We start from the raw sequence: 13036 nt of genomic DNA, 5'->3' as shown, positions 1-13036 counted from the left end.
TGACTGTTGAAATGTGTCACTCTGCCAACTTTACGTCAATGATTTCTATTTCCATAAAGCTGAGGTCTGGCCATGGAAAATATGTTAACATTTAATGGACAAGTCTAATAAAACTGATAAGAAAACTAAGGTTAAGTGTATGATTTTAATCAATCTGTAGAATTTCTCAGAGAAGTCCTAGAAGAGTAATTAAACTGCAAAAAGAAATAAAGAACAAAAAACAAGGTAAATACTCCAGTAAAATATAAGCAAAATCATGATTATATTTTTATATTTAGAGTCGTACCCCCAAAAGCAGGAGACAGATAAAGGAAGCTAAATAAAAGGGTCCTAGGTTTATACATTTTTAAAGACGTGACAAAATACCTCTTTATTTATTTTACTTTTTTATTGAATTTATTGGGCTGACACTGGTTAATAAAAGACAAAATATAAATTTATTAAATTTAAGTAAGTTGGAATAACGAACCGAACACCAGCTGGAGAGAAGTCTTATAACCACGGAGAGACAGAAAAGGCCACTACATCACAACGTGACCGGTAGGGAGTGCGGAGACGTGGAAGGGCTGGCTGGGCTCCCACGGGTGGCAGCTGAAGGGGCTGAGAAACAGCTCAGCAGCCGGGGATTCCCCCTGAGAAGGGCAGGGTCTAAACCCCCAGCTGGGCTTCCCAGCCTACAGCGACAGAGTGGAAAGTAAAATAGTATCAGTTGTGAAAAGCGAAAAGCCACAGGCTTTCTTGCTAGCCGGAGAGAAACAGCAGGAGAAAAAGAGCTCTTAAGTGGATCACATACGAAAATATTTTGGCCACCACTTACCCTGGGCTCAAGCAGAGGGAAGGCAGAGAGGACTGGAGACACTTGGGGAGAATTTGGCACGGTGGCTTTGAGGGGAGAACTGGAGGAGCAGCTGACTGGGTCCCAGTGCTGACTCATCCCCAGTACTGCGGGTAGACCATTCCCCTCCAAGTGGCGTCAGCCTGAGGGGAAGCAAAAGCCCTGCCTACAGGAATTAAGCTGCCACACCCACAGTCCTTAAGCCTGACAGCTAATCACAGATTGAATAGATTAACAATCAAAGAAGACAGACAACAGCAGTAGATCCCTGGAAGTCTCCAACAGGCTGCCTAGGGCCAGACTGGTACATGATCTGACGCCACCAGAGGCAGATCCAGGAAGTGCAGATCATTCCAAGAAGCACCAACAAACAATAGGAGTCAAAAAAATGGGGAGACAGAGAAACAACCTCCCATCAAAAGGAAAGGTAGAATCCCCAGAAAGAGTGCTAAATGAAATAGAGGGGAGCGAACTATCAGATATGGAATTCAAAACATGGATTATGGAGAAGCTGAATGAGCTCAGCGGAAACTTCAAAGAACTCCAGAAAAACTACAAGGAACTCACAGAAAATTACGTGAGCATGAAAAAGGACATAGAAGCTATCAATAAGAGCCAGGAGGAAATGAAAAATACGATCTCTGAATTGAAGAACACAGTAGAAGGAATTAAAAGCAGGCTAGAGGAAGCAGAAGATCGGATCAGCGAGCTGGAGGACAACCTACACAAAAACTCCCAGACAATGCAACAAAATGAAAAAAGACTGAACAAGACTGAAGAGGTTCTAAGACAGCTGCAGGACAACATGAAACGTAATAATATCCGTATCATAGGAATTCCAGAAGGAGAAGAAGAAGAGCAAGGGATAGAAAACCTCTTTGAAAAACTAATGACAGAAAACTTCCCTAACATGACGAGAGAAAGAGTCACGCAAGTCCAGGAAGCACAGAGGGTCCCAATGAAGAGGAACCCCGACAGGCCCACTTCAAGACACATCATAATTAAAATGCCAACATTCAAAGACAAAGAGAGAATCCTAAAAGCAGCAAGAGAGAAACAACTAATAACATACAAGGGAGCTCCAATAAGGCTATCATCAGATTTCTCAGCAGAAACACTACAAGCCAGAAGGGAATGGCAAAAAATATTCCAAGCAATGAAAAACAAAGGCCTACAACCAAGAATACTCTACCCAGCAAGGCTTTCATTCAAAATGGAAGGTGAAATAAGGAGTTTCCAAGACAAAAGAAGGCTAAAAGAATACATCTCCACCAAACCAGCATTGCAAGAGATGCTAAAGGGTCTGCTTTAAGAAGATGAAGAAACAGAGAGACAGAGAGGAACACGAGTACAAAGGGGGAAAATGACAATGAATAAGTACTGAAAGAAAGAAGGAACTTCTACCATTTGCAACAACATGATTGGAACTAGAGAGAATTATGCTTAGCGAAATAAGCCAGGCAACAAAAGAAAATTACCTTATGCTGTCACCTGTTACAGGAAACTAATGAACAACACAAACAAATGAGCAAAATTGAACCAGAGGTATGTAAACAAGGAATAAACTAATAGTAACAAAGGGGGAGATGGGAGGGAGAGAAGGGGTTAGAAGGGGAAGGGTCTAGTCAAAGAACATGTATGAATGACCCATGGACATGGACAACTGGGTGGGGACTGACTGTGGGGGGGGGCAGGGTGCAGGGAAGCAAGAGGGGGAAAAAAAGTGAGACAACTGTAGTGGAAAAACAAACAGAAAATTTTTTAGTGGGGGGGGAATAAAAATATAAAGAATAGAAATGCAAGTTCAGTGAATATTAGAAGGACAAGGATTTTCCTTCCGATAAGACAGTCCTACAGATTTAGAGACTTGTATGTGGGTTATGTTACATAAATTAACATGTGTTTTCTGTTTTCAAAGGGCATAAGCCTACAATCTCATTACCTGAGTGATTATCTGTATGCATAGGCCTCACTTAATCCTGTCTGCATTGCTGCCTCCTGAGACTCAATGGTTTGGCTGAACTAAGTGGCTGGGTTGGTGAAGAACGGGGTGGTCTGTGGGCTTCACTTTAAAACTGGTTTCTCTTTTCTATCCTAATGGCTTGGACAGAAAAAGCCCAGAGGCCTGAGATGGGGGAAACCTAAAATATTTCCCTCAGTCCAAAATAAGTATAATGGGCAAAAGGGTTTTGGACAGGTGAGATGTACCTGGCACACCTTCCTCCAAAGAAGCCCTTCTTTTCCCTAATGTGGGACATTGAAAAACTAATACCTGTCTTTTGTCATCTAGTGGTTACGGATTAAATGATGTCCTTTAACCCTGTTGCCCCCAGAATACAACAAGGATGCCAGCCTGTCAAACCAAGCATGCCGTTGTCCAGAGACAGCCAACCAACCTGGAGTCTGCACGATCCTTCCCCTTGTGGGAAGGCCACCCTCCCCTCCACATCCCCACTCTTATTAGGGATTTCTTGACCCACGGGTAGGTAGGACGACGACCATGTCCAGCTTGAAGCAGCTAGAGGAGCTCGAGACCTTCATCCATTGTCCTTTATAAGATTGTAAAGGGTCTTAAGTCTGAGAGGGAGGAATTGTTATTTTTTATTGTTAAAATATTTAACTAATTAATTAATTAATTTTAAAAAAAGAAGAAGAAGAATATATGAAAGGGTGAGGCGGGAGAGCTTGTATGTACGACCCATGGGCATGAACTTGGAGAGGGGATTGTTGGGGAAGGGGGGTGCTGGGCGGAGGGGAGCAAAGGGGAAAAAAAATTGGAACTATTGTAACAATATAATCAATAAAATATACTTAAAAAAAAATTTAAGTAAGTATGCTTTTATATGGTAATCACTAAACAGAAATCAACATATGCATAATAACATTATAGGGAAATAGGAATGAGACAAAAAGCAAAAGAAAACGTTCCATCTGTCTGAGAAGTGAGGCCGATTGACATTTAGGTAGCCTCTATGTCTTGGCTATTGTGAATAGTGCTGCAGTGAACATAGGGGGTGAAATATCTTTTTAAGATAGTGATTTTAATTTCATCTGGATATATAAACAGAAATGGGATTATTGGGTCATATGGTAGTTCCATTTTTAACTTTTTGAGGAATTAATGCATTTAATGTAAATGAATTAAGTACAACTGAAGCAGAAAGACTGTCAATGAGATTTTTTAAATCTCATTCTCCTTAGAAGAGGCAGAACTATAATATAAAAGGCAAAGAAAGCAAAATACCATATGATATCACCTAATACAGGAAACTAAAGAACAACACAAACAAACGAACTAAATAGGACAAAGAGTAGAATAGTAGTCAATGGAGGGAGGGGGGAGGGAGAGAAGGGGAATAAGTAAGGGAAGGATCTAGTCAAGGAACGTGTATAAATGACTCATGGACCCGAACAACGGGGAGGGATATGATTGCGGGAGAAGGGGTGGGCTGGGTGGGGGGGACCAATGGGGAAAAAATGGGACAACTGTAATTGAAAAACCAAAAAAGAAAAGAAAAAAAAAGTAAAAACATTTTAAAATATTGCATACTAAGAGAAATCAAAAGAGCTTGTTTACTACAGTAGTCCCCTCTTATCCATGGTTCCATTTTCCATAGTTTCAGTTACCCCTTGTTAACTGCAGTTTGAAAATATTAAGTGGAAAATCTGAGAAATAAACAAGTCATGAGTTTTTAAAGGCATACCATTCTGAGTAGTATAATGAAATCTCACACACAGTCCCAGGATGTGGATCATTCTTGTCCAGCATTTCCAAGTTTTATATGCTACCTGCATATTACTCACTTAGTAGCCCTCTTTGTTCACGGGTTGGCTGTTCAGTGATCTCTGTCCTTCCTTCCGGTCAAGTAACCCTGAAAGCATCCCAACAATACATCACAATGCCTATGTCATTCACCTCACTTCATCTCATCACGTAGGCATTGTATCATTTCCCATCATCACAAGAAGGGTGAGTACAGTACAATAAAATATTCTGAGAGAGAGGCCACATTCACATAATTTTTATTTCAGTATATCATTATATTCATTCTATTTTATAATTAGTTTTGGTGTTAATCTTCGTGATTAATTAATAAGTTAAACTTTATCATAGGTATTTATAGGAAAAAATAGTATATGTATATATATATATATATATATATATAGGATTTGGTATTGTTCTTGGTTTCAGATATCCACTGAAGTCTCAGAATATATCCCCAGAGGATAAAGGGAAACTATTGTACTGACAACTTGAAAAGATTAGTAAAACTGATAATATTCTGAACAGGACTGCTCAAACCAAAGAAAAAAGGCATAAATTATCAATAAGAGGGATGAAAAATAAACATAACTTTAGGTCTTACTACATTAAAAATACAGTATTCCCTCACTTATTGTGGGTATTATGTTCTAGAACCCCCCGCGAAGTAGGAACCTTACATTTATTCTACACTCTTAAACCTACATAACTTTAACAACATATGTATACAGTATCACAAAATCCTGCAATATAGCGAAAAATCAGTAATAAATAATTAAATATAATATTTTTTAAAATCCCGCGATACAGTGAGGCTGCAATAAGTGAACTGCGATATAGAGAGGGACTGCTGTATATTAAGATGATATTATGAATAGCACTATGCAAAAAAAATGTAAATAGCTAGAAAGAGAAAATACATTGAAAATACAATATTCCATGTCTGACTCAGGTTGTGTGTGTGGTGTGTATCTTGTGGGGAGGGGTGAGTGAAGCTCTGTATCTAGTACAGAGATTAATTCAGTAATGAAGAATTTTAAGATAAGAAACTTGTAAATTCAGATGGTCTTCCCAATCAATCTTATCAAACAGTTAAGAAAGCAATAATACCAATCTTTAAAAAAATGCAAAGACTAGGAAAAATAATAGTTTCTAACTATTTTATATGAGGACAACATCAGTTTCAACACCACATTTTACTAGGACTGTTAGAAAGAAAATTATATGCTGGTCTATCTCATAAATATGGATGTAATATTAGCATCTGAATCCAGTTGATATAGAAAAAATTGTTATATCAAGGCCAAGTTCAACTTTAATATAGAAATAAAAATTAGTTTTAATTTACCACATTAAAAAGGAAAACGTATTAATCATCTCAGTATAAATTATAAAGTCAACTCACATTATTTATAAAAGCAATACATTTTAATCACATTAGGAATGTCCTTAATCTAATAAAAAAATATAAAACATAACAAACTATGTACTTAGTAAAATACTGAAAAATTTCCAGGGATTAGGAATGAAATAAGACTATTCACTGCTACCATTCAATAAATATGACACTTGATTTACTAGCCAATGCAGAAAGGAGAGAATAAAAGAAAACATAGTTATTGGAAAGTTTCCAGGTAGATAATTGCTATCATTGTATTGTCCCTTGATCAAAACTGATCTACCAGTCAAACCAGTTTTAATAATCTCTTATATATTTCCCTAATTACTATAACATTTTTGCTTCTCCATACCCCTTTGTTGGTGTGAAACAATCTACATATATAACATTTTCACTTGAAATTCAGAATGTGATTTGAAATATGTTGGGATTGGGGAGAAGAAGGAAAAAGTGGGAATAGAAAAATTATGAGTCCCTGTTTAATATGATTATGGAACCCCCTTTCATTGATATGTTACTTATTGCTGCCATTTTATTTATGATTTTTTATTGCTTCTCTTTAATTAAACACACATTTTACCAGAGTATTTTTGCTCACCATTTGCTATAATTCTCTTTTAAATCTCTAATTCTGATTTCTTTTGTTTGTTTCTCCCTCTTTGGCTGGAATATTTCCTCAAATAATGTTTCCAGAAATAACATTTGTGTTACCTAATTTTGAGGTTTTTCTTGTTTAATGATGTTTATATTGCTGTGATCTCTTTTAATCAGATACCTGTAAAGTTCACTTTATATTTTTCTATCATTTGATGTTGAAGCTAAAAAGCCCTCTGTTCTGTCAAATCTGAACTCATCCTTCCCATCATTCTCAACTTAATTTTGAAATTTGTTAGATATTGGAATTAACATACATCAAGATATATTTGGTGTCAAGGTAGGTACCTTCTTTTAAGATAGGTACCTCTGCCTGGCAATAATATAGTCCTTTGAATTTGTGGAATCAGTACTATTTTCTTATATTTTCCTAAGTTCCATTCAGTTATTTGAATTCCTCTTTTATACATATTGTATTCTCTATCCTCTTTGTCATAATTTCTAACTTTTAATTGTTTGTACTATATTTAAAATAATTCTTCATGTTAATTTTCTAATCAAATGAATGGCAGATAGACATCTAGTTCAGGGTTATTCTAAAGCCAGAAAAATAATAAATATATGTCTAGTGAAATGGTTCACATAATGTTTAGGAGAGCAAAGCATCTTAGATAATGAAACTATGTTGCCTGACTTACATTCCTAACAAGTGTTCATTTTTGGACTCGTGAATCTACTGAAAACTTTGTAAAAAGCATGCTTATTTTAGTGGTTTTAATGTATTGTTATGATGTAGTTAAATCTGCATTATTCACAATAAGTCTAGCTATTTTCAAAAGAAAATAAAGTTAGATTGGCCACTTAAGAGGACCTAAGACAGATTATACCCAAATTAGGCATGCCCGAGAAAAAAGGTTTACAAATGCATCTTATGTTTTGAAATGAATGAAGGACCAGAGACCTGAATTTACTGTAACTATGAGCAAGTGAGTAGTTTCTATAGAAACAGAGACAAACTAATTTAGATGGAGAGAAAAATATTTGCAGCTAGATCACCCACAAGGAAGGACATTTTTGTGTGGTGTTTCCTGCCGCCTTCTGTTTGTGCTTTAAGAATAAAAAAATTGGAGAACATGTTCTGAGCATTAGGAAGATGATATGAGTAAAACTTTATCAAAAATTGTTCTAAATATAATTATTAGCTGAGATTTCATGGAAAATAGTTCACTAAAGACTTGAAGTCCACAATAAGGTTGGGTAACACCTCCATATTATATAACATTATGTGTCAACTATATCACAATAAACATAGTGGAGTGGGAGGAATAAAATATTTTCAATTTAAACTGTCAAGCAAACAGCAACAATGTCATTAACCGTGGCCTTCCTGTGCTATATTAAACTCCCAGACATCTTTCTTGTAACTGTAAGTTTAAGCCTTTGCCCAGCAGCGTTCATTTCCCCCTTCCCTAGCTCCTGCTACACCAACCTGCTCTGTTTCCATGAATCTGGCTGCTCTGGATTCCACATATACGTGAGATCATGCAGTTTTTGTCTTAAGCTTGTCGAACTGATTTCACTTAGCAAAATCCCCCCAGGTTTCTTCCATGTTGTTTCAAGTGGTAGGATTTTCCTTTTTATGGATGAATAATATGCCATGCTGTATCATATTTATTTGATCTTTATTCACTGACTGACACTGAGGTAGCTCTAAGGTCTTAGCTATTGTGAATAATGCTGCAGTGAACCTGGGGGTGAAATGATCATTTCCAGGAAATGACTTTCTTTCATTTGGATATGTACCCAGAAGAAAGATTGCTAGATCATACAGTAGTTCTGTTTTTGATCCTATGAAGAACTCCCACACTCTTTTCCATAAAGACTGCACTGGTTGACATTTCCATTAACAGGGCACCAGTGTCCATTTTTCTGCATGTCTTTGCCAACTTTTGTTATTTCTTTCCTTTTAATTTTGTACGCACACACCCCGACCCTTAACCTCCCTTTGGAAAACATCAGCTTGTTCTCTATATTATGGATTTGTTTCTGTTTTCTCCTATTTATTCACTGGTGGTTTGTTTTTTTAATTCCATATATAAATGGAATTCTACGGTATTTGTCTTTGAGTTGTCTCACTTAGCGTAATATCCTCCAGGTTCATCGTGTTGTCGCAAATGGCTAGATTTCATTCTTTTTATTGCTGAGTAATGTTCTATAGTATCATTTTTGCCTTCTTTATCCATTCAGCTATTGATGGACATCTACATTGCTTCTATATCTTGATTATTATAAGTAATGCTGCAATGATCATTGAAATGTGTATACTTTTTCAAATTAGTGTTTTGTTTTCTTCAGATAAATACCTAAAAGTGGAATTGCTGGGTTGCCTGGCAGCTTTATTTTTAACTCTTTGAGGCATTTTCATACTGTTTTCCCTAGTGGCTACACTAATTTACATTTCTATCGACGGTGCACAAGGGTTCTCTCTTCACATCCTCACCAGCATTTGTTATTTGTTGATTCTTTGATGATTCCCGGTTGACTGATGTGAGGTAATATCTCATTATGGTTTTAATTTGCATTGCCCTGCTGATTAGTGACGTTGAGATTTTCTTGTACCTGTTTGTCATTAGTATGTCTTCTTTGGAGACATACAGGCTATTTGTCCATTTTTTTAAATCAGATTATTTATTTGTTATTGAGTTATTATGTGTTTCATATATTTTTCATATTAACTCCTTATGAGATATATTATTTACAAATATTTTCCCATCTTGTAGGTTACTTTTCCATTTTGTTGGTTGTTTCTTTTGCTGTGTAGAATCTTTTAAGTTTAATTCAGCTGTTAATTTCCACAACCATAGTAATCTTTTAATAAGCAGCAGGGATACATTCTCACAATCTTCACCCAGGAAATATAATTTAGGATTTTCTTTCAAATTAAAACATTCCTCTGATGAGCTGCCCAGTAAAATAAAGTTGCATTCTCTGACAGTCTTTAGCTCCTCCCAGCTGATCTTTTGTATACAAGAATGTGAATGTGAACTTCTAATACTAAGATCTAAAAGCATCCCTCTGCAGCTTCCCTATGTCTTCACTTAGCCCATGCCTCTCAGAGATAGGGATAGTGCTGCTATCATTTAAAGGCAGTGAGATATCTTCAAGAAAAACAACTCTAAAATTCATCCATCTTATTGAAGTCGATTGCTTAGGAAAAGCGTGAATATGGAAAACTTAGAGAACCAGCACTGGATCTTTTATGGCTTTTGGATTTCTAAGTGAAAATAATTATTAGAGAGCCTGGAGTTATTGTTAATTCCAATACAGTAATTTTTCTCCCTTTTATGACTTTTAAAACTTCAGTAGTGTAAACTTCGATTTCCACAGCTCTCAATGAATTTTGCAATGTCAACAGTGAAGTTTGAACTGGATTATCTTCCTTCTGAAGGCTTCAGACATGAAAAGGCTTCCAACTCAGATTTTACTTTAACTTCTTTGACTGAACTCTCTGCTGATTCTAGTCAGTTGGAACTTCAGCACTCCAATCTTGTCCCTACTGGTAAGCTAAACTTTAGTTTGATATTTTCGAGTATCTTATCTTAGATCTGTACTGCTTTAATGTCAGATATGTAAAAAAACAAGTCTTGATATCACTTATTTTGTGGTGGTATAGCTGATGTCAATTTTAATATTTTGAGTTATTTTTCCTCAAAAATATATAAATAGATTTTTACAAAAAGTACAGATGGTTCTGCCAATAGAGTAAAAGGTCAAAAAAAAAATTTGATGAATTCAGAAAACTATTAATAATGAAGTAGATTTTGTTTATTTTAATGCTCAAGATTTTCAAGGCTTAGTTTTGTTTGGGATGACTGATAAAAATCAGGGGTTTTATTTATAAACTACAGAAAAAGTTCTACCATCTTCCATTTATTTCTTTTATGTTTTATTTTTTCATAATTATATTAAATATAATACATTCTTTAACTTCTTTTAAGAACAAAAGAATATTCTTTTTGGTTATGTCAATTTATGACCTGACTTGGATTCTATATCAGATGGCAGTATTTACAGATTTCAATGTGAAGAATTTCTATTTTGAGACCTACAGTGTTACTTATCCAGAATTGCAGTTTTCATTCTTGCTCAGCAATGTTGAGTAAATAATGATACACACTAGTAGTTAGCAGTCATCAAAAAATTCTGAGGGTTTTGTTGATAATTAACAACTATGATATGTCAACAATGAATTAATTATGCTTCATAGGAGAATTTTGTATAATAAATAATTAATATGTTAAATGTTGTTCAAAAGGAAAAACTCCGATATGATTTCATTGTTTATCTTTCTTCATAAAAAAATCAGTGTAATGTGAATGTGAAACTTAAGCAAAGACTTTATAGCCCTGGATGTTACTGGACATTAACCTTTGCCCAGTGAAAAGTACTTGTAGAAATAATACGTTGCATTTTGTAGCCAGAGAACTACTCTAACAGTATTTGGCACACTTATTTACTTTTAAATGTTTGAAATGAAGTTTTATGTGACTCCCAACAAGTAGCTGATTTGTTGTTTGTGGGTTCTTTCATTTTATGACTAATTCTACAACATAAGCAGATATATAAACAGGAGATATCACATTCTTTTGTATATTTTTTTCAACTGTAAGGAAAGAGATCTCCATATTATTATTTTTTTTGAACCTACAATTTAATAAAATGGACAAGTCAGTTTTTCATAAATGAACATAGCTTATTACCATAGATTTGGACAGGAAAAGAGGCTTATAAACAAAGTATTTGCCAATGCCATCATGATTTAAATGTCTACGTTCTCTTAACCATGTTTTGTCTTCTGTTTATCTCTGTCTCTGCACATTCATTTCCACAGATTCAACAGTTGTCTTTATGCAGTTCACTTGCACATCTACAGCTTAGGTATAAACTATTCCCCAGACCCTGGAAGACACTTTCAACTCAGTATCCTGGCACTGCCTCAGATTCAATGCAAATAAGCTAAACCCCCTAGAAATGCCTCTTCCTCTTACATTCTTATTTTTGTAAATAACCTCTAAATATCTCTCACATCCCTGAGCATTTATTGCAATATACATTTCATGTTTACTTTTATGCACATTAGTTTATAATTGTCTTCTCTATGTCTTTGTCCACCACTATAGTTCCATCAGTCATTAGGGTGGCTGGAAGTAAAAGGTTCTTTATGTTTTGACTCATGACTGCCTGGATGAGAGACTGAAAGATTAGCCCCCTTCAAATCCCATAGTGAACCTATAAGGGCTTCAAACTGATCTTACCTCCAGGTTTTCCATGACACTTCTTGCCCATTGACAGCCACACAGTCCTCCATAAGCACAAGTCTGACACATTCTTGCCTTTGGTTTGCAATTTCTATAACTCTGAACAACCTGGGCTACAATCCTGATGATCTATGATCTATATCTGTTTTTATTTTTTTGCAAATTTTTTTCTCGTGTGACCTACACACATCCAGCAAGCATGGTTTATACTCCCAATTATTGTTCAGATTGCTTCAATGTCATTTCCAATATTTTCTCCTGCATCTATTTATGAAGATCTCATTGAGATAAAAATACTTTATTATTCCAAAATGCTTATGGTTAACTCTCAAATGTCTACAAAATGTTTGTCCTATATATTCAAAGGCTCACATTCTAATTTTTGTTTTAAATACATACATATGCCCATGGTTCCTCTCCTATTAAATTATTTTTTGAAGATAATTGCCCCTTCACAATTGTTTGTGCTTGTGCAGAATACACATGTAATAAATATGATTAAATAAATGACTAAATGTAGTTTATCTTTTAATGAATTTTCTGTATAAGGAGTATTTGTTTAAATCATGTTATACATGTGCTTTATCTGCCAAAATATTATGCTGAAATTATCACACAATTTGTTACCTGACAGTGGCATTGTACAGGTTAGTGTTACTATGGAATTTGTCTTTCATTTGAAATTGTTATGGAACATTGCCTATTATAGAATCTACTCTGAATGATATATTTTCTTGCCATATTTTCAATAGAGTTAAGGTTGTATTAATACATACAAAATATATTAATTAAATATTTGTGATTGAAGGTTAAGGACTGGGGTCTTTTTGAAAATGAAAATAAGGTGATAAAGCTCTGCCTCAGTGATGTGGCAGTATGTATTTAACATGCATGTGCATATATTCCTAGAATGGAAAAATAAAATAGAACAGATGAAAGTTAGTCCATAAAAAATTCAGCAGGTCTTAGAAGAAATATATTTTATTGTCAGCAAAACAGTATTTATAACTTACACTTATATAATACCATGAAGACAACTCATACCTACAGAATCTGAATAGTTCTCACAAGTTGTCAATGAGATAGAGTTCATTTATCTTTTTTCAATAGAAGGATAATCCAAAGAC

At 35.1% G+C, this 13036-nt stretch overlaps 1 protein-coding gene across 1 annotated transcript in view; it reads left to right on the top strand.

The window, feature by feature from the left end:
• The first annotated feature begins 9984 nt into the window (after window positions 1–9984).
• The window catches only part of ANO3 (anoctamin 3), a 284046-nt gene continuing 280994 nt past the window's right edge, over window positions 9985–13036 (top strand). The window contains exon 1 of the mRNA XM_090263144.1: window positions 9985–10150. Coding sequence (XP_090119270.1) covers window positions 9985–10150 — 166 coding nt within the window. The remainder of the gene's footprint in view (window positions 10151–13036) is intronic.

This window comes from Furipterus horrens, unplaced genomic scaffold (assembly GCF_987537825.1).
Source record: "Furipterus horrens unplaced genomic scaffold, mFurHor1.1.pri manual_scaffold_2, whole genome shotgun sequence".
NCBI classification, from domain to species: Eukaryota; Metazoa; Chordata; class Mammalia; order Chiroptera; family Furipteridae; genus Furipterus; species Furipterus horrens.
The sequence above is the reverse complement of the archived record's forward strand: the minus strand, read 5'-3'. Positions and strand labels throughout refer to the sequence as shown.